This window comes from Bubalus kerabau, chromosome 10, assembly GCF_029407905.1.
Source record: "Bubalus kerabau isolate K-KA32 ecotype Philippines breed swamp buffalo chromosome 10, PCC_UOA_SB_1v2, whole genome shotgun sequence".
Taxonomy (NCBI): domain Eukaryota; kingdom Metazoa; phylum Chordata; class Mammalia; order Artiodactyla; family Bovidae; genus Bubalus; species Bubalus kerabau.
Genome location: NC_073633.1, coordinates 105,470,765 through 105,496,833, shown reverse-complemented (window position 1 = coordinate 105,496,833; position 26,069 = coordinate 105,470,765). Strand labels below are relative to the sequence as shown.

Sequence of the window (26,069 nt, the reverse complement as noted above, 5' to 3'; positions counted from 1 at the left end):
GCTTGCTCATAATAGTATATAAAGAAAATTAGTTATACCCAGTCTTTGCTTTATGGGACCTTCTCTGCTCATGCCTGTCCTGAGTCAGTTTTCCATATCATTTTGGAAAAAAGAATATAGGAAGGAAACAGAAACTAAGCTTTCTACCCTTTATGACTATAGATTATATGTAATTTAGAATAAGAAACTAAGAAAGCCTTAGCTTAAAAGGGGGTAGCAGAGTTGAGAGGAGGATATTTAATTTTATTTTGTTTTATTGTTATTTTTTGGCTATGTTGCACAGCATGTGGGATCTTAGGGAGCAGGGATTCCCTGACCAGGGATCAAGCCTGGAACTTCTGCATAGGAAACACGGACTCTGAACCATTGGACTGCCAGGGAACATTTGTAGGATATTCTGTCAATATAGAACAACAAAGAGTTCAATTGTTGGAGCAAGATTTTTACTAATAGGCTAGATGAGCTTCAGATTTCTTGGGAAAGTGGTAGAGAATATTATTTGTAGCCTCGAGATGTTTTAGGAGGAGCTCTAGCTTAAAAAGTTGGGAATTGTGACTAAGAAATATGACAGAGTACACAGATCAAGGAAAGAATTACCTGGAAATATGAGAACCAAGTTGAAATTAGGTAACTTGTTATAGTTCATTCAGCTGATTTATTTTCCCTCCTTCTGTTGACTTAAAAGAGTCAGTTCTCTTTTTCTAGTGCTGCTGTCCTGTATGCCTAACTGAACACCTGAAGTTACTCACAGTCTGTGGAGCGCCAGAGCGCCAGGCACTGTCCTTCCCCTACCCCTGTTTCTGCTAATTACTGATCTCTAGCATTCTCATTCTCTGGCGTGTGTGTATGCACATGCCTGCACATACGGTATTTCTTTATTTTTTCTCAGAAACTAGTGAGAATTGCCAGTGGTTTTATACATGAACTTTCAATGTGAACAGTTATCAGATCAGATCAGTCGCTCAGTCGTGTCCGACTCTTTGCGACCCCATCAATCGCAGCACGCCAGGCCTCCCTGTCCATCACCATCTCCCGGAGTTTACTGAGACTCACGTCAGTGATGCCATCCAGCCATCTCATCCTCTGTCGTCCCCTTCTCCTCCTGCCCCCAATCCCTCCCAGCATCAGAGTCTTTTCCAATGAGTCAACTCTTCGCATGAGGTGGCCAAAGTACTGGAGTTTCAGCTTCAGCATCATTCCCTCCAAAGAAATCCCAGGGCTGATCTCCTTCAGAATGGACTGGTTGGATCTCCTTGCAGTCCAAGGGACTCTCAAGAGTCTTCTCCAACACCACAGTGCAAAAGCATCAATTCTTCGGCACTCAGCCTTCTTCACAGTCCAACTCTCACATCCATACATGACCACAGGAAAAACCATAGCCTTGACTAGACGGACCTTTGTTGGCAAAGTAATGTCTCTGCTTTTGAATATGCTATCTAGGTTGGTCATAACTTTCCTTCCAAGGAGTAAGCGTCTTTTAATTTCATGGCTGCAGTCGCCATCTGTAGTGATTTTGGAGCCCAGAAAAATAAAGTCTGACACTGTTTCCACTGTTTCCCCATCTATTTCCCATGAAGTGGTGGGACCGGATGCCATGATCTTTGTTTTCTGAATGTTGAGCTTTAAGCCAACTTTTTCACTCTCCTCTTGTACTTTCATCCAGAGGCTCTTTAGTTCTTCTTCCCTTCTCCCCTTTCTGCCATAAGGGTGGTGTCATCTGTATATCTGAGGTTATTGATATGTCTCCCAGCACTCGATTCCAGATTGTGCTTCATCCAGCCCAGCATTTCTCATGATGTAGTCTGCATATAAGTTAAATAAGCAGGGTGACAATATACAGCCTTGATGTACTCCCTTTCCTATTTGGAAACAGTCTGTTGTTCCATGTCCAGTTCTAACTGTTGCTTCCTGACTTGCATACAAATTTCTCAAGAGGCAGATCAGGTGGTCTGGTATTCCTATCTCTTTCAGAATTGTCCACAGTTTATTGTTATCCACACAGTCAAGGGCTTTGGCATAGTCAATAGCAGAAATAGATGTTTTTCTGGAACTCTCTTGCTTTTTCCATGATCCAGTGGATGTTGGCAATTTGATGTTGGCAATTTGTGAACAGTTATAGTTAGAGTCTAAAACCACAATCTCATCTTTGTGCATAGAAAACCAGTGTCAAAAAATTCTTTCCTTCCCAAGTCCATTGGATGTCCTGACCAGTCAAATTCAGAACACACTTGCCATCAGATTTTCTTTCTTTTTTTAAATTGAAATATAACTGACAGAGAACTTTACCTTGGTTTCAGGTACACAACATATTGATCCAATATTTGCAAATATTGTGAAATAATCACCATAACATCACTACACATACTTAAAAATTTTTATATTATGATGAGCACTTTTAAGACCTGTTTTCTCAGAAACTTCCAGATATGCAGTGCAGTATTACTAACTGTAGTTACCATGCTGTCCATGACACCTCCATGACTTATTTTTTTTATAGCTGGAAGTTTACACCCTTTGACTCCCTTTACCCATTTTACCCAGTCCCCCCACCCCCACCACTGGCAACCTAGTCAGTTCTCTGTATCTTTGAGCTTTTTTTCTTTGATTGTATGTATAAGTGGGATATAGTTTTTGTCTTTCTGTGTCTGATTTATTTCACCTAGCATAATGCCCTCAAGGTCCATCCATGTTGTTGCAAATGGCAAGGGTTTATTCTTTTTACTGGCTGAATAATGTTAGTGTGTATGTATATGTACACATGTACATGTATATACCTACAGACATATCTATATCACATTTCCACATTTTCTTTATCCTTTAATCACTGGTGGCTCAGATGGTAAAGCGTCTGCCTGCAGTGCGGGAGACCCAGGTTCCATCCCTGGGTTGGGAAGATCTCCTGGAGAAGGAAATGGCAACCCACTCCAGTATTCTTGCCTGGAAAATTCCATGGACGGAGGAGCCTGGTAGGCTGTACAGTCCATGGGGTCGCACAGCTTCACTTCTTTCACTTTAATGCATTCATGGACAACCAAGCTGTTTCTGTGTCTTGGTTATTGTAAACAATGCTGCAGTGAACATAGGGGCTTATGTATCTTTTGAGTTAGTGTTTTTGTTTTCTTTAGATAAATACCCACGAGTGTAATTACTGGATCATATGATGTTCTGCTTTTAAATTTTTTGAGGATCTCTGTTTTTTTTTTTTTTTTTTTTTTTTTTTTTTAATTTTATTTTATTTTTAAACTTTACATAACTGTATTAGATTTGCCAAATATCAAAATGAATCCGCCACAGGTTTACATGTGTTCCCCATCCTGAACCCTCCTCCCTCCTCCCTCCCCATTCCATCCCTCTGGGTCGTCCCAGTGTACCAGCCCCAAGCATCCAGTATCGTGCATCGAACCTGGCGGCAACTCATTTCATACATGATATTTTACATGTTTCAATGCCATTCTCCCAAATCTTCCCACCCTCTCCCTCTCCCACAGAGTCCATAAGACTGTTCTATACATCAGTGTCTCTTTTGCTATCTCGTACACAGGGTTATTGTTACCATCTTTCTAAATTCCATATATATGCGTTAGTATACTGTATTGGTGTTTTGCTTTCTGGCTTACTTCACTCTGTATAATAGGCTCCAGTTTCATCCACCTCATTAGAACTGATTCAAATGTATTCTTTTTAATGGCTGAATAATACTCCATTGTGTATATGTACCACAGCTTTCTTATCCATTCATCTGCTGATGGACATCTAGGTTGCTTCCATGTCCTGGCTATTATAAACAGTGCCGCGATGAACATTGGGGTACTCGTGTCTCTTTCCCTTCTGGTTTTCTCAGTGTGTATGCCCAGCAGTGGGATTGCTGGATCATAAGGCAGTTCTATTTCCAGTTTTTTAAGGAATCTCCACACTGTTCTCCATAGTGGCTGTACTAGTTTGCATTCCCACCAACAGTGTAAGAGGGTTCCCTTTTCTCCACACCCTCTCCAGCATTTATTACTTGTAGACTTTTGGATTGCAGCCATTCTGACTGGTGTGAAATGGTACCTCATAGTGGTTTTGATTTGCATTTCTCTGATAATGAGTGATGTTGAGCATCTTTTCATGTGTTTGTTAGCCATCTGTATGTCTTCTTTGGAGAAATGTCTATTTAGTTCTTTGGCCCATTTTTTGATTGGGTCATTTATTTTTCTGGAGTTGAGCTGTAGGAGTTGCTTGTATATTCTCGAGATTAGTTGTTTGTCAGTTGCTTCATTTGCTATTATCTTCTCCCATTCTGAAGGCTGTCTTTTCACCTTGCTAATAGTTTCCTTTGATGTGCAGAAGCTTTTAAAGTTAATTAGGTCCCATTTGTTTATTTTTGCTTTTATTTCCAATATTCTGGGAGGTGGGTCATAGAGGATGCTGCTGTGATGTATGTCAGAGAGTGTTTTGCCTATGTTCTCCTCTAGGAGTTTTATAGTTTCTGGTCTTACGTTTAGATCTTTAATCCATTTTGAGTTTATTTTTGTGTATGGTGTTAGAAAGTGTTCTAGTTTCATTCTTTTACAAGTGGTTGACCAGAGTTCCCAGCACCACTTGTTAAAGAGATTGTCTTTAATCCATTGTATATTCTTGCCTCCTTTGTCAAAGATAAGGTGTCCATATGTGCGTGGATTTATCTCTGGGCTTTCTATTTTGTTCCATTGATCTATATTTCTGTCTTTGTGCCAGTACCATACTGTCTTGATAACTGTGGCTTTGTAGTAGAGCCTGAAGTCAGGTAGGTTGATTCCTCCAGTTCCATTCTTCTTTCTCAAGATCGCTTTGGCTATTCGAGGTTTTTTGTTTTTCCATACAAATTGTGAAATTATTTGTTCTAGCTCTGTGAAGAATGCTGTTGGTAGCTTGATAGGGATTGCATTGAATCTATAGATTGCTTTGGGTAGTATACTCATTTTCACTACATTGATTCTTCCAATCCATGAACATGGTATATTTCTCCATCTGTTAGTGTCCTCTTTGATTTCTTTCACCAGTGTTTTATAGTTTTCTATATATAGGTCTTTAGACTCTTTAGGTAGATATATTCCTAAGTATTTTATTCTTTCCGTTGCAATGGTGAATGGAATTGTTTCCTTAATTTCTCTTTCTGTTTTCTCATTATTAGTGTATAGGAATGCAAGGGATTTCTGTGTGTTGATTTTATATCCTGCAACTTTACTATAGTCATTGATTAGTTCTAGTAATTTTCTGGTGGAGTCTTTAGGGTTTTCTATGTAGAGGATCATGTCATCTGCAAACAGTGAGAGCTTTACTTCTTCTTTTCCAATTTGGATTCCTTTTATTTCTTTTTCTGCTCTGAGTGCTGTGGCCAAAACTTCCAAAACTATGTTGAATAGTAATGGTGAAAGTGGGCACCCTTGTTTTTTTAAACCTCCCTTCAAGTGGACGTTATTGTCGTTTCATGCAGCCAGTGTTACTTAGATTTATCTATGCATATGCATTTGTTTGTTCACCTTTTTTTCTTGTATCTCAAACATTTTCTTCTGTCATTTTCTTCTAAAATACAGTTTCAGAATTTCCATAATGAAGATTTGTTAGAAATGCTCTCATCGTCCTCTGAATGAACCAGTAGCGTATAAGAATAGGGTGGTGGGAATGGCCTATTCTAACAGAAATATTCTATCACTGATGCTGCAGTTCTTTATAAGCAGATCTGTTGTATTCAACTGTTCATTGTTGTTTTTAAATTTTTGATTGGCATTAGAGTACCACTTGGGGTGACTGTTGCCGCTGCCCTGCCCTTGGTATACTGCTAGTCTGAACATGTTTTGTTTTTTTTTTACTCTCATTCTTGAATGCTAATTTAACTGCTTCTAGAGTTCTTAACTCAGAGTTATTATTTCAATGGTTTTCATTGTTCTCTTTTACATTTTTCTATGGTTTTGAGGTTTAATAACATTGTGCATGTATGCGGTCTATTATTTAGGATTTGTTGTCTTTTCTGAATCTTTGGATTTATGTCATGTATTAGACCAGAAAAATTGTCTACTGGTATTACTGGCTCCTTCTAGAAGTAGATCTTTGTATTAGGTTGTTGAGAAGAGTCATAATACTATATTTTTGTTCTTAAATATTCTTCTATAATAACTTTTATTTTTACTTCTTCATTAATTCAAGAGAAGAACAAGTGGATTTCCATAACTTTAAAGAGGCATGTGGTTTTATGCTGATTGACTTAATTATAACAAAATACTGATATCATAATGGTTTAAATATTGTAAAACACAGTTATTTCTTTTAAACATTCAGTAAGCAAATACTGTTTTCTTCAGAAAATGAATATGCAAATATTATGATCCTGAGGCTTAACATTATAGTTAATATAAACTAGAATTTTGCCAAATAATTCAGTTTTATGGTAACTAGTTATAAAAATAACCAGAAGTATAAATATGCAACATGAATTAATGTCTGTATTCTTAATATCTATAAAATAAATATTTGCCAGCCTTTGCAATTTTCTGTATAGGGATATATTGGGAATGTCCTATTTAAAACTGTATCTGTGACTTTAGCTTTTAATTTTAATCAAACCTGAATGTTTTTCCACTACCCCCAGCCCATCCCACCACCCCTTTGTAACTGCTTTGTGTTCTCTGTATCATTTCATGTACCTTTTGGCCATTTGTATATCTTCTTTAGAAAAATATCAGTTCAGTATTTGTTCATTTTTAAACCAATGTGGATTTTTTGCTATTGAGTTTTATGAGTTCTTTATTCATTTTGGATGTATAACCCCTTATCTGATATATGATTTGCAGTTATTTTTCCCATTATGTAGGTTGCTTTTTTTTTCATTGATGATTTTCTTTCCTGTGCAGAAGCTTTATAGTTTGATGTCATCTCACTTGTTTATTTTGTTGTTGTTGTTTTTGCTTTTGTTGTCAGAATCAAAAAATTATTTCCAAGATATATGTCAAGGAGCTTACCACCTAAGTTTTCCTCTAGGAATTCTTTGGTTTCATATCTTACATTTCAAGTCTTCTATCCTTATAGAGTTCATTTTTGTTTGTGTGTAAGATAGTGATCCAGTTTCATTGTTTTGCATGTGGCCATTCTAGTTTCCCAGCACAATTTATTGAAGAGGCTCTCCTTTCTCCATTGTACATTCTTGACTTCTTTGGTAAATTAACTGACCATATGTACATGGGTTTATTTCTGGGCTCTATTCTTTTCCATTATTGTGTGTGTCTGTTTTTATGTGAACATCATGCTGTTTTGATTACTGTAGCTTTGTAATATAGTTTTAAATCAGGGAGAGTGAGGTCTTCACTTTTGTTGTTCTTTCTCAAGATTGCTTTGGCTTTGGAGTATTTTGTAGTACCATCCAAATTTTAAGATGATTAGTTCTGTATCTGACAAATGCCAGTGGAATTTTTATAGGGACTGTATTGAATCTTTAGATTGCTTTGGGTAGTGTGGACATTTTTACTAATGAACATGGATTGTCCCATGTCTGTTGATAAACATTCTAAAGTTCCATGGGATCTGTGGGTTCAACTCTGTGCCTTGTAGACCCTCAGCCTCTTTCTCATCTGTTGTAATTTGTTTCAAAATAAGAATTCATCATCATTCATATTTTTGTTTTGCATGTGTCAAACCAGACTGTCAACTAGTTATTTTATCTCTTATAGCAAAATTGCCTCATAATCAGTTATGTGGTGAATATGTTTGTGGCAAAATGTCTATGACAAAGTAGCTTACAGCAAAAATACTTGACACAATTAGATATAATAGTGAGAAGAAGGACTCCCACCTCCACTTCTTGATTTCTAGACCCATGGATTCTGACTTTGAGGTAGACAGCACCATATAATGATCTGTGCTTTTAACGCATATACTGCATCCTATAACACAAAACCCTGGTCTTTCAGGATATTGCTTGCAAAAGATTCTATACATCAGTTTTCAGGAAGCCATTCCATCATTTTGTTAGTAGCCCTCTGTGGAAGATGAGGGTATGTGATAAAACTAGCTAATTCCGTAGGTATGAGCCCGACGCTGCACATCCTTCACTATGAAAGAGTTCCTTGATCAGAACCTTGGAATTTGGTGATGGTGGATTAGGTATCCTGGCCATGGATAGTGGTGCTAGCAGAAGCTCTGTGGATAGGGAAGGTGAATCTGAAAGTCCTGTCTGTTCCACTGAGGATGACTCTGTCCTCTCCATAATGAAAGAAGCTCAGTGTAATCAGCTTGCCACCAGGTGCCGGGCTATTTTCCCTGAGGACTGTTTCCTTATTAGAGGTTCAGTAGGTCTCTACTGTTAGCAGATTGGGCAGTACCAAGGCTAGCTGTGGTAAAGAAAAGTCTGTGTTTTTGAACCCAAGCATAGACTTTGCCCTTGCCACCTTTGACCCACTAAGCAAGTGCTAGCTGGCTAGGAAAAGAGGCTGCCTGTTGTCCATAAAACGTATTATTTTGTCCATCTGATTATTGAGAGCTTCCTCTGCAGTAGGTACACGTATTGGACTTTATTTTGGACACAAAAATCTTCACAGCCTATGTATGCCCTTTCTAAGAGTTTTACCCACACGTTTATCTTCTAGATTTTCCTTTTCTCTCATTGTCCAATCCTGTTTCTTCCAGTTCCTATCTATTCAAATAGTGAACAGTTGCTAATGAATCAGTATAAATCTGTCTGTGTAGTCATCTCTCACTGCAAAAGTGATAAACCAGGTGCACTGCTTAAAGAGCTGCCCACTGGGGAGTTTACTACAGTCCTTCCGGGTTACCCCTAGTGTGGCTGTGATGCTTTAGTTCAGTTCAGTTCAGTCACTCAGTTGTGTCCAACTCTTTGCGACCCCATGGACCACAGCACACCAGGCCTCCCTGTCCATCACTAACTCCCAGAGTTCATTCAAACTCATGTCCATCGAGTCGGTGATGCCATCCAGCCATCTCATCCTCTGTTGTCCCTGTCTCCTCCTGCCCCCATCCCTCCCATAATCAGGGTCTTTTCCAATGAGTCAACTCTTCACATGAAGTGGCCAAAGTATTGGAGTTTCAGCTTCAGCATCAGTCCTTCCAACGAACACCCAGGACTGATCTCCTTTAGGATGGACTGGTTGGATCTCCTTGCAGTCCAAGGGACTCTCAAGAGTCTTCTCCAACACCACAGTTCAAAAGCATCAATTCTTCGGCACTCAGCTTTCTTCATAGTCCAACTCACACATCCATACATGACCACTGGAAAAACCATAGCCTTGACTAGACAGACCTTTGTTGGCAAAGGAATGTCTCTGCTTTTGAATATGCTATCTAGGTTGGTCATAACTTTCCTTCAAGGATTAAGCGTCTTTTAATTTCATGGCTGCAATCACCATCTGCAGTGATTTTGGAGCCCAAAAAATAAAGTCAGCCACTGTTTCCACTGTTTCCCATCTATTTCCTATGAAGTGATGGGACCAGATGCCATGATCTTCGTTTTCTGAATGTTGAGCTTTAAGCCAACTTTTTCACTCTCCTCTTTCAGTTTCATCAAGACTAACATACTGTGTAGGAACATCTGAAAATCTGGCTCAGTGTTTCTTCTTCACTCAGTTGATCATAATGAACCCCTGTGAGGCCATAAGTACAGATTGAGAGAGAGAAGAGACATTGCAGTAGGATTTATTGCTGAAGGATTCTGAGCCCCCTGTTCATACAAATTACTTGTAACTTCCAGATCTCGCCAAGCCTGGTCTTTTCTATTCTGTGTCTAGTTGATGACAGATTGCTCTTCTGCACACCCAGTCAGTAACTTGCCTGGTCATGTCATTTTCAGTTTATGAAAGGAAGCTCAGGACACAGTTACCTGATATCCCATAGTTAGGCATTTACTTGCTGTCTAGTGAGACCTGGTAGCAATCCAGAAGCTGCGTCTCAAAAGGAAAATAGTTACCTGTAAAGGACGTGGCATTTCTCCCATCTGAGGTGTGTTCCTTTGGGACCTTTCCAGAGGCGCCACAGACACTTTGAAGGTCATTAAATCTGCTTGATCCTAAGATCAGAGTGGAAGATCAGCTTGCCTTTTCTTGTCCTGGCCCCCACCGGAAGCTTATAAGCAACTTGATACACGGATAGAGCAGCTCACTCAAATGTGCTGTGTGTTGCTTTCCGAAAGGCCTACCAAGCATTTTGCTCCTTGTGTTTGTGGTAGGTGATGGGAGGTGTAGCAATTTGTCTTTCATGGTGGAGGGAATGGCTTGACATATTCCAAGATCATTGGATCCCTAGAAACATCACTGAGGTGACAGGGTTCCTATGTCTTTGTGGAAATTATCTGCCACTGTCCTAATTCACTTGTGTCCTACTAAGACATCTGAAGTACTTGTTGCTTCCTGCTCCCCAGATCCGCTCAGCATAATGTCATCAATGTAGTAGAGCAATGAGATGTTTTATGGAGTGTCACGATGATAAGGATCTCTGGGGACTCTATTATGGCAAAGAACTGCTGCTGCTGCTGCTGCTAAATCGCTTCAGTTGTGTCCGACTCTGTGCGACCCCATAGACGGCAGCCCACCAGGCTCCCCCGTCCCTGGGATTTTCCAGGCATGAACACTGGAGTGGGTTGCCATTTCCTTCTCGAATGGCAAAGAACAGGAGAGTTGAAATAGCCCTGAGGCAAGGATTTGAAGGTGTCCACAGATGCAAGCCAGGTAAAAGCAAACTGCTTCTAGTGGTCTTTACAATTGGTATGGAGATAAAAGGGCATATTGGCCAGGGCCGTAGCTGCTTGTAAAATGCTAGGGACTGTGTTAATTTGTTCTAGTAAAGATCTGGAAGAGTAGCTTCAGTTGGAATCATCTCCTGATTAAATTTATTATCCAGAGTTATTAGCTAACTCCATCTTACTTCAGTACAGGCCAAACAAGCAATGACAATATAATAGGAATTATTATTCCTGCATATTTCATGTCCTAGGTAATATCACTGATTTTTGCAGTTCTCAGGCTTGCGGTTTTGTTTCCGTTTATTGTCTTAGTAGCAGAGAAATTTCCACGGGTTTTCATTTAGTTCTTCCTTACCCCTTGGATCCACAGAGCCAGTGTAGAGCATTCTGCAAGTTCCAAGTGTATCTGTTCCACTTCGGGAATTGGAGGGGGTCCACTGTGATTTGAAATTGGGCTTGGACTCTGTCTGTCACATGCCCAGCTTAAGGCCCCACTGTTACTGCTTGTGCAGCAGCAGCGTTTTGTGCTGCTAAGAACTAGTGTCACTGCGGAGCCCGTGTCTAGTAATTCCTAGAAGTTTGGGTCTTTCCTTTTCTTCAGTTCATAGTCATTCTACTAGGTGGCCCCCGAACCTTGGAGGAAGATTTTTGCTACATACCGACATACCTGCGGCAGTGCTTCGTAGTTCTTCCTCACTGGGACTTGGCCTTCCCTTCAGTCACGGGGCTCTGAGTCTATGGATTTTCTTAGGTCTGAAAAGTTGCTGGGAGTCTATGACTCTCCACTGTGATGATTTAAGTCAGGTGTTTTAGCCACCAGGTCTGGAGTTTTTCCTATTATGTAGATCAAACACTAATGTAGTAACTTACTTATTTCATTCCTGGAGACCTGTGATTAATTAACCACCAACAGAAGTCTCCACAAGCCGGAACATTGTGATTAGTAGCACATCCCTCCTGCCCTTTCTGGGAAAGAACATACCTTGTTTTTGTTGATTAAGCACTGCTGCTTGGCGTCTGCTTCTCCAGGAGTGTCTTTTTCATCAGGGAGCCTGTGGTGACGTTTCCACTTTCTGACCTCTAAGCGGGGGACACAGAGCTTTTCAGTGATGCAGATGCTGCCCTTAATGAATGTATCTCTCAATGCTTTTGTGAAGGAACTATTTTCTGGACTTCTTCAGGGGATCTGTAATTGATGGGAGGGTATGCAGGTTGCATGTGAAAAATCTTCTCCAGTATTCTTACCTCCCTGGGGTTTAGGATTCCTTCCTCTGTGTCAGAGGTGAGCCCATGCATCCAGTCCAGTCCACTTCCTGAGTTTGTAAGTCAGGCTGTATCAGAACCCAGCCATGCCCGTTTTTTCTCGTGTTGTCTCGGTGTGCTGTTGCGCTGCAGTAGCAGAGTTCAGTAGTTGTGACAGAGCCGATGTGGTCTGCAAAGCTGAAAATATTTATTCTCTGGTCCTTTAAGACGTTTGCCAACCTCTGCCTTAGAGCATGCTGAGATTTCAGCCAAGTTAGGGGCCTAGTGACGGCAAAGGAATGATGGTGATCGTTCTTCAGGAGGTTAAACATCCTCTGCAAGCATCTGTTGCAGAAGGTGAGTCTTCCAGGAGAGGAAGCTCTCTGCTCTGCCAGTGAAATGCCAAACAACTTAGAAGATCAAGACTCAAGTCCGGCCAGGAGCTCCCAGTCCATGGTGAAGAGTTCTTTTCCCAACCAGTGCCCTCACTTTCACACAAGAAAACTTAGCGAGTCTGTGAATTCAATTACCATTGTAAGTTTTTGGCAGTATTGGCCCTGTCAGAAATTCATTTAGGTTTGTCACGGAAGCTCTCTCTTCAGACCATGACTCACGCTGAGAGTTTAAAGGACCTGGGCTTGTCATTTCATTCTGTTAACTCTGTGCGTTCAGTGTAACCTTCTGTACCGGGCCGAGCTCGTGGTCGTCGTCGTTGTCGTGGTGAAGGGCAGCCGCTTCTCGGACTCCCCAGGCACTTCCTGCAGTGCATACTTCAGTCAGCCGCAGGGCACAGCCTAGTTTGTTGCTATGCCAGTGCACACCCTGGATGGCTCGCATCCCATTTCCCATTGGCAGGGACCCAGCACTACGCTGAAGCCCAAAGGCATGACTGAACCAATTCCACAAATCTTATCTTTAACAATATGCCTCCTTTGACCACTTCAGTACTGTTCTGTATCAATCACAGACAGAAACCACCCCAGTAATTTGAACAGGTAAATTTTAATATGGAGTGTTGGCTAATGAAAGGTGATTTAACTACTAAAAGATGTAAAAGAGGATTCTAAGGGGAAGTAGCAGCTGCAGAAAGCAGCTGCCACCCATAGGTCTAGTGGACAGTGGTCAAGGAATAAACTTAAAGGGTGGACCCTCCCCTCTTCCCTGGGGCGAAGATTCAGATCTCTTTGGAAAAGTATAGGTGCCTCAGGAGCATACTGCCTGCCAGTAGAAAGAAACTTGCCCTCGGGCTCATCTGGATCTTCTGCAGAAGGCAGAGAAACCCCCCTACCCCCAGCTCCTGTCCCCTCATTAATCCTCTGGTTACAGCATATCGGAAGGAAGATAAGAGTCTTCCTTCTTCTTTGGCCTTCCCTCCAGCACCCTCTGCTGGCAAAGGAAAAACATCTGTGGGGTCCAGCCCCAGTCATCAGCGCGTGCACGCTCAGTCGCTTCAGTTGTGTCTCTGCGCCTCCGTGGGCTGTAGTCCACCAACCTACTCTTGTCCACGGGGTTCTCCAGGCAAGAATGCAGGGCGGGGAGAGGGCGGGGGGGCGGGGGTTGCTATGCCCTTTCCTCCTGGGGAGCTTCTCAACCCAGGGATCGAACCCATATCTCCTGTGTTTCCTACATTGCAGGCAGATTGTTTACCCACTGAGCCACCTGGGAAGCCCCCAGTAATCAGAGAGCAGGAAAAATAGGGGCGGATTTGGAGTTGAGAGGCAGTAAATGAACAACAGTCCTTCTCCAGTCTCATGGCTGTAACTGCTACCTCCTTTATGTATAATATATCTCTGCCCTATATTCTCCCTTGAGCTCCAGAGAGTATTAATATAACAAAATGCCTCCTTGATGTCTTCATTTGAATTTCTCACAGGCATTCTTAAGGGCACAAAACCAAACACTCATACCTCCCCTAGTTTTTCCTATCTCAGTAAATAACATCATGACTCAAACAAAAAACATAGCCTCTACTTTTCTCTCTTTTTTCCTGCTTTACTCCCAGTTGGTCAAGGTCCTGCCATCTCTTTCTTCAAAAGGTATACAAATCCTACCATTTCTCACTACTTCCACTGCTGCTACTCTGCTTCAGATCACCATCATCTCTTGACTCTTAAATATCAGAAATCACATCCTAGATTTCTAATGGATGCTTGATTAAAGTGACTGCTTATTCTCAATTCATTCTATAACTTTTCATTCTGTAACAACTGTACTTTATCTGTCCCACTCCAAAGTTTATGCAAGATATCAAAAGCCTTAGGGCTATGAGTTTGCCTGCTACATCCTTTGCTGTTGGGTTAAGCCCATTTTTTGTGTTTGCCAGTTCGGCATTAACCCTTATTTTTTTTAATTAATAATATTAATATTATGATTTCTTCATGTATAGTTTTAAAATGTATCTAAATCTTCCTGGCTTAAACTAATAATTGCCTATTTTCAGGTTTTTTAAATTTGAAATCATTTTTATAAAGATGACCTTATTTCTTAAATGTCTTATTTGTTGGATAGAAACTGCAAAGGTAGAAAACTCCCCTAACAGAAACAACAAAATTTCCACATATATTATGTTATTGGCTTTTTATGTAGTTAAAATCTCTCATTCTTTTCATCAGCTTAGTTTCTTTCAAGGTCACTATCAGTACTCACTTCCTACATTCAGAAAAGGAATGGTTTGTCTCAATTAATGCTTGGAATTCTGTACCATTGTTCTCAATAAAAAACTTTATTATCTGCATCTTTATTTCTAATATTGATTTGAAGCTATAATAAACATAGGAATCCTCCTCTGTGAAATCAAAGTTTTCTTAAGCATATACATTTTTTAATAGAGGAAAATCCCCTGATACATGCTTTCTTTGTTTTTTAGGTGGGAGGTGTTGCTGTTTTTCTCCTGATGGTAAAGCTTTAGCTGTAGGTCTCAATGATGGAAGTTTCTTAATGGCAAATGCAGATACTCTAGAAGATCTTGTCTCTTTTCACCACAGAAAAGATGTTATTTCAGATATTCGATTTTCACCAGGTTAGATCTCATTGAAATCATATTTGATTATTAATTTGAGTATGTCAGTGAGTATATCAATGTGTGATTTTTTATTTACTGTTATTTTATCTCGGAATTTTGGTTTTTACTAGAAGAGGCAGTCTAGTGAGAGGTGAAAGCACTGTATTTAGATCAGTGGCCAAACATCTGGCTTAGGCCCAGTTCTGTCACTAAAGTTTCTGTGTGACTTGGGCCAAGGCATTTCTTTGAGCTTCCTTTTCCTCATTTGTAACATAAGACGGATTCGATAACTGTTTTCATTGTATTCCTGATGCTTTTGAAATTACATTAATTTTGCTTTATCAGTTTCCATGTATTCATTACTAATGACAAAACCTACTATGGAATTACTAATGTTAAGGCAAAATTTATTTATGTTAGCTTACTTATATTTTTTCCTAAATTTAAAGTTTTGTTAAATGCAAAGAATATCAAAATTACTTTGTGTATAATTTTTGACATTTTCTTTCCATCACACTACCTCACTACATTAAAATTTTATTTCATTGTGTTAATTATATATGAAAAATATTACCATTAATTGCTTGACTCATATGTCTTTTTATAACATGCAAAACACCTAAAGTTCCTCCAAAAAAATTAAGAAAATTAACTCTAGTTGTACAGTATAAAAAATATTTCTAACTATAGAAAATTTCAAGCCATTATGTTTCTATTATAGGTTCTGGGAAATATCTTGCTGTAGCATCGCATGATAGCTTTATAGATATATACAATGTCATGAGCAGTAAGCGAGTAGGAATATGCAAAGGCGCTACCAGTTACATAACCCATGTCGACTGGGATATTAGAGGTAAGAATTTCAGTAACTTACTGTTTGATAAAGTTTCATTGATTTAGTACAGCTACTTTAGAGACAAATAATTCGACAGATGAGTTCAAAAGCACTGTGAAAAACAAACATTATTCTCAAAATGATTTTCACTACTTTATTTCATATCTAAATATGAATGCTGGGAGTTTAGACTTTTCAATACCTCGTCTAATATAATGCAAATGATAGTACAATAAGTGATAGATTCTTAATTTGTAAAGTAATTTAAATATTATTCTTTTTTAGTCATTTGTCCTAGTTTTTGCCAGATAAGTTTGATATAAATAGTCACTGAAATTTTAGAAAATAGTTCTGTTAATTAGGGTTTTTTTAAGAGCAGTTTTTTAAGAGCCTTTTTCTTTGTTTTTTGGCTGTGCTCTGCAGCTTGTGGGCTCTCAGTTCCCTGATCAGGGACTCAACCCAGGCCACAGCTGTGAAAGCCCGGAGTCCTAACCGCTAGACCACTAGGGAATTCATAATTTTAATGTAATTTCCCCAGCATTCAATAAAATACATTCCCTAAAATTATCATAGTTGTTTAACATACAGGATTTAATGGATATCTTTGTTTTTAGCAGAATGTGTGGCATATGTCAGTGTTAATAATTTTAATAAAGGTTAATATTTTAAATGCTCCATTTTGAGGGGTTGTTGTTTCAGATAGTCACCTCTGTAAATATGGTATTGTAAATTAGTTTTTCCAAATACAGTTAAAATATATATTTTAAAAGTTCAGTTCAGTCACTCAGTCGTGTCCGACTCTGCGACCCCATAAACCACAGCACTCCAGGCCTCCCTGTCCATCACTAACTCCTGGAGTCCACCCAAACCCATGTCCATTGAATCAGTGACGCCATCCAACCATCTAATCCTCTGTTGTCCCCTTTTCCTCCTGCCCTCAATCTTTCCCAGCATCAGAGTCTTTTCAAATGAGTCAGCTCTTTGCATCAGATGGCCAAAGTATTGGAATTTCAGCTTCAGCATCAGTCCTTCCAGTGAATATTCAGGACTGATTTCCTTAAGGATGGATAGGTTGGATCTTCTTGCGGTCCAAGGGACTCTCAAGAGTCTTCTCCAAGAGTTCAAAAGCATCAATTCTTCGGCCCTCAGCTTTCTTTATAGTCCAACCCTCACAGCCTTGAGTAGATGGACCTTTGTTGACAAAGTAATGTCTCTGCTTTTCAATATGCTGTCTAGGTTGGTCATAACTTTCCTTCCAAGGAGTAAGCGTCTTTTAATTTCATGGCTGCAATCACCATCTGCAGTGATTTTGGAGCCCAGAAAAATAAAGTCAGCCACTGTTCCCACTGTTTCCCCATCAATTTGTCATGAAGTGATGAGACCGGATGCCATGATCTTAGTTTTCTAAATGTTGAGCTTTAAGCCAACTTTTTCACTCTCCTCTTTCACTTTCATCAAGAGGCTCTTTAGTTCTTCTTCACTTTCTGCCATAAGGGTGGTGTCATCTGCATATCTGAGGTTATTGATATTTCTCCCGGCAATCTTGATTCCAGCTTGTGCTTCCTTCAGCCCAGCGTTTCTCATGATGTACTCTGCATATAAGTTAAATAAGCAGGATGACAATATACAGCTTTGATGTACTCCTTTTCCTATTTTAAATGATACTTCAAATTTTATTTCTAGGATTTTTATATGCATAATGACAGAAATAGCTTATTCACACACACGTGCATGCTCAGTCACTCAGTTGTGTCAGACTTTTTGCAACCCCATGGATTGCAGCCTACCAGGAGCCTCTGTCCGTGGGATTTTCCAGGCAAAAATACTAGAGTGGGTTGCCATTTCCTCCTCCAGGGGATCTTCCCCACTCAGGGATTGAACCCATATCTCTTTATGTCTCCTGCATTGGCTGGCAGATTCTTTACTGCTGAGCCACCTGGGAAGCGCGCGCGCACACGCACGCACGCACACACACACACACACACATTAAGCCATTTAGGAATTTAATTACTTTATTATATATTAATTACTTTATTATGGTTGACTGCAAAGGAAAATGGTTTTATGTTAAGGCTAAATTTTTCCCAAAAAAGTTAAACATCATACTAACTGTGTATGTATTTATATTTTATATATGTGTATATTTTTTAATTTTTTTAAGGAAAGCTTTTGCAGGTCAACACTGGTGCTAAAGAACAGTTATTCTTTGAAGCTCCCAGAGGGAAAAAACAAACCATTCCCAGTGGAGAGGTAGGAAGATAGTAGTGCTTGTAATGTTGATATGACTAATAGTGGTTAGAAAGCAGATGCCTGTCTGGGTACAGGAAAATATGCTATGTTAAGGAATAAATTGCTTACTTGTATGGCTAGCTCTTCTCTAATTACTTTACTTAAAAGACAAGAAGCATACAATAGCACGTAAAAAACATGCCATCTAAGATTGGATTACTGCATCTCTGTCGAATCTTTTGGAACCCATGTACCTAAGATGCTTATTGGCAAATTTCTATTTAAGGAAAAAAGAAAAAAAAAAGTGTGTGGTTTTGTGACTGACATTATTAGCAAAACTTTTTGACATGGCCAAGGAAGAGAAACTAAATTTAATTTGAAAGTGGCTTAGTAAGGAGAGGGATTGTAAGTCAGATTCTTAATTTCCAATAATGATTAATTGGAAAACATGCTTATAAAGTACTAGTAGAAGTTTAGACATGAAATGAAAGAATCTGTTTCTGATATTCTAAGAGTAGAAAAAGTCCTATTTATTAATATTGTCACTGTATGTTCAGCATCTAGAATACACAGTGGGTAAATAAATCTTGAATGAAGTTATGTTAAAATTTTTCTGCAGGAACTAGTGGACTTGGCAAGCTACAGAACCAGAGCAACTAATAATTTGTTTCACTGTTTTTATTAAACTTTTAATTTTACTTGTGAGATCTATAATTAATTACAAAGAATAATATTCAGTGTTTTGTTGTTAATGTTTTAGAGTGAGGTATTATAAACTTAGAGCAGTCTTTTTTTATTCTTTAGGCAGAAAAAATTGGTTGGGCATCATGGACAAGTGTGCTTGGTTTATGCTGTGAGGGAATTTGGCCAGTAATTGGAGAAGTCACGGACGTAACTGCCTCTTGCCTCACCAGTGACAAAACAGTCCTAGCGACTGGGGATGATTTGGGATTTGTGAAGTTATTTAGATATCCTGCTAAAGTATGTGTTTTTCTTTAATTCTCCTAATGATCATAACTATAAGAATGGTTAAGGTAACGCCCTTCGTAGCCTTTCACTGTTGTAATATGAATATCACATGTGGGATACATAATGTTGTAATATGAAAGGTTCATAATTTATTTTCTGTTCTTGACATCATGTTTACAGCTTTTATCTAGAAGTAGTATTATAATTTATGATCCCATATCTTAAGTTACATATTATATTGTATGGTTTCTGAGTATTGAGTAGTATAAATATTCCTTTTAGAAGAATCATTCTTTTAGTCCTAATATTAAATAATTTTAGTATTCTTATGATAAAATATATATCATTAACACTAAATACAAACTCTTGATATTTATAAATTTAACATTTAAAATGTTCTGATTAAATATACTGCTACTGCTATTGCTAAGTCGCTTCAGTCGTGTCCGACTCTGTGCTACCCCATAGACGGCAGCCCACCAGGCTCCCCCATCCCTGGGGTTCTCTAGGTAAGAACACTGGAGTGGGTTGCCATTTCCTTCTCCAATGCATGAAAGTGAAAAGTGAAAGTGAAGTCGCTCAGTGGTGTCCGACTCTTAGCGACCCCATGGACTGCAGCCCACCAGGCTCCTCTGCCCATGGGATTTTCCAGGCAAGAGTTCTGGAGTGGGGTGCCATCGCCTTCTCCGCTGATTAAATATAAAACACTATAAATTATAATACCTCTAAAATCAAAGTAAACAACATTGGTTTAATGTGATGAATAATGCTATTTTTATAAAACCAAACTGTAGAGATTCTCTGAAATGTACATGCCCACGATAACTGTGTGCTGTGTGATGACTGAATCCTTTTACTGCTTTCTTCTGTTCAAACTACTGGGAAACATTAGGCTTTCACTTAGCACAAAAATAAAATTCATGACATCAAGTATAGATACACATTTACTTGTCACAAATTCAGATGTATGTTATAATCTAGCACCAACATGAACATATATATAAGTTTGAAATATGGCACTGAAATCATGATACTCAGTGCATGATGATCTTAATTAATTCATTTCAGCATTGAAATGAAACTATACGTTTTAAAAATTCCCATAGAGAACTAAGGTACCCAAGAAAATATTTCACAAGTCCTTGTTTTAGATACACTGAAGTTGTAGTACCTTACTGACAAGAATGTGTTCCAATAAGACATTTATTAATAAAAAACTTCACTCTTAGTATAGTAGATGGTATAGAAGCCCTAAGAATATGTTCTAGAATGTTGGTCCACAGATTTCTTCTTCTCCTTACTGTAGGAAGAACCACAAAATTGTAGGGAAATGATCTTCTTCTGGTGTTTTCATGACAGATTTCTCTTCCATTTCAGCTGATTTTATTGATTCCTTGTTTCCAAAGAATCCACTGATTTAACTATTACTATGTTTTGTTTCCCTGGAGAAGGAAATGGCAGCCCACTCCAGTATACTTGCCTGGCAGGCCACAATCCATGGGGTTGCAAAGTTGGACACAACTGAGCGACTGAACACGTTTTGTTTATTAAAGACATGTCTTATTTTAACACCCTTGAAAAGATATCCATATAAAATCTGCTTATGACATGTTGATCTGAAATTTACCTATGTAATCCAGTAATGCTAGTGTTATAGATTTAAAAGTTACCAGTATCTTGGATTTTTCCTTATATTTAAAAGAAAAATACATTACTGTGTGTAACATCTGCTTATAATCAAACACACTAATGAATTACAATGAAAGATATTTACATGAGTATATACTGAAATGTTTGCTAATTACTTTTTGTTAATATGGCCGTGCTGTATGTACATAGGCATTCATATCCTGATTTTCCCAGTTATTGTGTTTCTTTCTGACAATAATATGTCTGCATAGCCATCGTTTTTAAAAAGATATCCACCGTAATTTTTACTATTACTATGTTGAATATTTACAGTATTTAAAATGTTTCACTGCTGTAAGTCAGTCTATGGCAAATGTTTTTTGTGTAGATAAGGTCTCCTTAGCATATACTCTTAAAAAGGGATGCTGAGACAAAGGTCAGCATTTTCATACTTTTCAATGTAGAATACCAAGTTGATTTCCCAAAGAGTTATGCCCATAGCACAGCAGTGTGCAAAACTACTAGTTTATCCTATCTTCACTAAGTTTGGGAGCGGTTACTTTTTATTTTAGTGAGTTTCAGTATTTTCTCTCTCTTTTTTTTTTTTTTACCAAAGTGCCTTTGCAATGATTAATTTCCAATCAGAGATTAAGAAAGAAGTTAAAAATTATAAAAACTTTTCAAGTAATAAAATTTCTCAGAAATTTGAATTTTTTTTAATTTTTAGGGAAAATTTGGAAAGTTTAAGAGGTACGTGGCCCATAGTACACACGTCACAAATGTTCGCTGGACTTACGATGACAGCATGTTGGTTACCTTAGGAGGCGCAGATATGTCTCTAATGGTTTGGACAAATGAAATGGAGGGCTATCGAGAAAAAAGACCTTGTGATAGCGAAGAATCTGATATAGATTCTGAAGAAGATGGGGGTATGTCATTTTAATATATTTTAACAAAAACATATAAAAAATTTAGCACAACTGATTTAAACTGCAGAAGTTTAATAAGTAATAATAATGCTTGAATAATTATCGTTTCCGTCTTTTTGGTCTGTTTAACACCAGAAATTTTTTTGTGACTCTAAAATAACAGGTTGGCATATACTGATGACTTATTCTTCATTTAGCAATGTGTGATAATCATACTTTAAAGAAGTACTATTAAAATAAATTTATAGTATTGAACCTCATACTTTAAAATAATTTTGTTTTTTTTCCTATTATACTAGTAATACCCACTCATTGTAGAAAAGTTAGAAAGTACATTTTGCAATAAAAAAAATGAATGCAGCATCCATAATTTGAACACTCAGAGAGGTAACTTCTGTTAACATTTGGGATGTTACCCATAGGGGTATATGTATTTATATACATTATCTTTTTTTTTTTTTTTTTAACAAAAATGGCATCATATTGAGGGGTTTTTTTTTTGTAGCTTGCTATTATCACTTAATCAGTATTCTTTATCACTAAATATTCTTCTACATCATTTTTACTGGCTGTTTGTTATTTCATAATTTGACTATAACACGATGTATTTAACTTATTTCATATTGTTTAACGTCCTTGTATCTGATTTTTAAGATCATAATTGAGATCCTCAGCTATAACGTAGAGAATAATTCTTATATTTTGATGTTAGGCTATGACAGTGATGTCACAAGGGAGAATGAAATCAGTTACAACATCAGAGCCTTATCAACAAGTATTCGCCCAATGTTTGGAATCAAGCCTCATTTGCAACAAAAAGAACCCTCAACTGATGAGAGGTAACAATCAAGTTTAAAACTAGATGAAGAAAAAGATATCAGTATTAGAAATTGAATTGTTTAACTGAATGAATTTTTTGCAGAAAATAAATATCGGTGGTGCTCTTGCATGTTACAGCCCCAGCCTCTCTTAGAAAGCATGTTTGTCCTGAAATACTTTTTGGTAATGACGCTGTCCTTTGCAAGTAGCTTAGGGAATGATGCTATATATAAAGTCTGTATGATTAAAGAAATCTTACTTGCTAACTTTTATAAATATATGTGATAGGGTTTCAAGAAATAATACAAACTGAATCTAATACCTAGTATGTTTTAGGACGCACATGAACCAGAGAGATGCTTAAGTTTTGAAAAGGCCTTTTTATCCATGTGCATTTGATCAAGGATAGAAAGTCATTATTTTAAATTTTTTCCAAAAAGGCAAGTTGAAGTATACCTTGTCTCTGGGAATTATTGGTCTTTGTCAAGAATTGGCAAATCAAAATAAGGCTATGTGCACTGCAGTCTTATGAGGAAAGAGAACTTCATTTAATAAAGTATCTTAGTGTAATGACAGATCAAGAGAAAAATTGTGAGCGTGATGCTTTTAAAATCATTAGAGAAGATAGAAAATAGTGAAGAGACATATGGATCAGTGAACTGCATAGAGTCACTTAAAAAGGGGGTGAACAGTGATGATCTGTTTGGTGGTGTAAGTTGTATCTGACTCTTTGTGGCCCCATGGACTGTAGCCCACCAGGATCCTCTGTCCGTGGGATTTTCCAGGCAAGATTACTGCAGTGGGTTGCCATTTCCTTCTCCAGGGGATCTTCCCAACCCAGGGATTGAACCCTGGTCTCCTGCATTGCAGGTGGATTCTTTACCGACTGAGCTATCAGGGAAGCCATAAAGGCATAAGAAGGGGCAGAATATTAAACTAGAGGTATGTTTTTTTTAATGCTCAACATACCATGATCTAAATACTTGTACAGTATTCAAGGTTGAGGTGACTTGACTCTGAAGACAGTTCAAAGGGCATGGTTTTTGGAATAAGATCCCAGGTGGTACCAATGGTAAAGAACCCACCTGCCAATGCAGGCAGACACAGGTTCAGTCCCTGGGTCAGGAAGATTGCCTGGAGGAAGGCATGGCAACCCACTCCAGTATTCTGGCCTGGAGAATCCCATGGACAGAGGAGCCTGGTAGGCTGCAGTCCATGGGGTCACATGGAGTTGGACACAACTGAAGCAACTTAGCATGCAAATGGGTTAAAATGCTCATTTTTATTATTTGCCAGTTGTGTGACCTTGAGAAACTTTTCATTCTCTCTGAGCCTCAGTTTCCTCAGAGGTAAAATAAATATTATAAAACACAATTTATGGAGTATTTCATGAAATGAAGTAATGTATATAAAGAATTTAGGTAGTAATTCTCCACCACCCCTTTCTTGGACTAAAATACAAAGTAACCTAAGGAGATATCTGGTTAATACTGACATATCCTTTAAAAATTTTTTTTTTTTTTTAACTGTAGTTTAGGCTATGTCGCACTACTTGCGAGACCTTTGTTCCCCAACCAGGAATTGAACCCAGGACCACAAAAGTGCTGAGTCCTAACGACTGGACTCCAGGGAACTCCCTAAGAGCTTTTTTTCCAATGAGTCAACTCTTCGCATGAGGTGGCCAAAGTACTGGAGTTTCAGCTTCAGCATCATTCCCTCCAAAGAAATCCCAGGGCTGATCTCCTTCAGAATGGACTGGTTGGATCTCCTTGCAGTCCAAGGGACTCTCAAGAGTCTTCTCCAACACCACAGTGCAAAAGCATCAATTCTTTGGCGCTCAGCCTTCTTCACAGTCCAACTCTCACATCCATACATGACCACTGGAAAAACCATAGCCTTGACTAGACGGACCTTTGTTGGCAAAGTAATGTCTCTGCTTTTGAATATGCTATCTAGGTTGGTCATAACTTTCCTTCCAAGGAGTAAGCGTCTTTTAATTTCATGGCTGCAGTCACCATCTGCAGTGATTTTGGAGCCCCAAAAAATAAAGTCTGACACTGTTTCCACTGTTTACCCATTTATTTCCCATAAAGTGATGGGACCGGATGCCATGATCTTCGTTTTCTGAATGTTGAGCTTTAAGCCCACTTTTTCACTCTCCTCTTTCACTTTCATCAAGAGGCTTTTTAGTTCCTCTTCACTTTGTGCCATAAGGGTGGTGTCATTTGCATATCTGAGGTTATTGATATTTCTCCCGGCAATCTTAATTCCAAATTGTGTTTCTTCCAGTCCAGCGTTTCTCATGATGTACTCAGTATGCAAATGTGGATGTTCATAATTAGAATATTTTCAGTATAGTACTTAATATTCCCTAAAAGAAATTATATCTCACATAATAAAAAATGTAATATAGGGAAGAAGAAACTCTAGATATTCTCATTAATATTTTTCATTTATTATATTGAATTTTAAAGAAAATATTATCATTTAGCAGATAAATGGAGTATGTCAGAAAATGTGACCTAATTTTAATCTGTAGGCCATCCCTCATGGTAAAACACTTAAATTTCCTCCTTCATTGTGGAAGTGACCCAAGTTCTGACAGAAATATTTTGCTGCTCACAAAGAATGGTGGACACTGTCATAATTGTAATCTTTGCTGTTAACTTGCATTCTCAAAATTATTTTTTATTTATTTTACATTTTGTTCTCAAATTATTTTATAATTTAGTTCTACTAAATTCTCCTGAAAATGCCTAGGCAGAAAAGTCACTAGTGTGATTCACAGTTAGGAGTCTTCATTTTCATCAAATGCAAGTATCAAAGGAGATGAAAATGAAGTTTTTTTTTTCATCAACTTTGAACTTTTGTGAAGAGGTTAAATGGTCTGTATACATAATTGTCTTCAATTTTAAATAAAATACATCATCATCAAATACAAAACATTTTTTAAACAAAACAAATGTTTGTCAAATATCTACTTAAAAGGAAAATATTTCTGATGACAATTTGACTTTATTTAGTTGATTTTTTTGTGGATTCTTTTTTCCTAAATGACATTAATAATTTTATGTTTTTCTTTTTCTGTTTAACTATTTTTATGACAAGTCTTAATATATTTAAAGTAGTTACTTGTCAATCAAATTTCCAATATTTTTTAATAAATCAGAACATGAAATAAAATTTAGGCATTATTGTATTTCCTTAGAATTTTATTGACATGTTACCTTTATTCTGTCTACTAAACTGATATATTTTATTCATAATCAATTTTCATATCTGTTTATCTCCTTACTTTTTTCTCTTGCTTCTTTTGAAGGCAGGGAGTAGTAAGGTAAGTTATTTTATTTAAGAAAACATTTTACTCAAAAATTTATTCTTCTGTTTTGGTCTTTGTGGTATTTTAAGGTACTGATTTTTTTCCTTATAAAACACTGCACTAGTTTTGCTGAGAAAGAATTAGAAAATGAAAGAGAACAAATCCTACAAAAGAGTTGCATTTGAAGATGCAATATGTGAGTGTTGTTGTAAGGGTCTTCCTTATAATCAGTGTTTTTACAGATGACTTTTCAGAAACGCCTGTACTCTAATAGTTTTAGTTTTTCCTTAAATTTCAAGACTTGTAAAAACAGTAATCACACATACTTATCTGTGAAAACTTTTCCAGTTGATAGCAAAGCTGTTAGTTTCATGTCATACTTGTTTAATATATTC

At 37.9% G+C, this 26,069-nt stretch overlaps 1 protein-coding gene across 2 annotated transcripts in view; it reads left to right on the top strand.

Annotated features, from left to right (window-relative positions):
* The window catches only part of EML5 (EMAP like 5), a 168,413-nt gene that overhangs the window by 106,218 nt on the left and 36,126 nt on the right, over positions 1–26,069 (top strand). For both annotated transcript variants that reach the window (XM_055538847.1, XM_055538848.1), the window contains exons 22-27: positions 14,811–14,963; positions 15,667–15,798; positions 17,942–18,030; positions 18,814–18,990; positions 21,335–21,536; positions 22,249–22,375. In XM_055538847.1, coding sequence (XP_055394822.1) covers positions 14,811–14,963; positions 15,667–15,798; positions 17,942–18,030; positions 18,814–18,990; positions 21,335–21,536; positions 22,249–22,375 — 880 coding nt within the window. The remainder of the gene's footprint in view (positions 1–14,810; positions 14,964–15,666; positions 15,799–17,941; positions 18,031–18,813; positions 18,991–21,334; positions 21,537–22,248; positions 22,376–26,069) is intronic.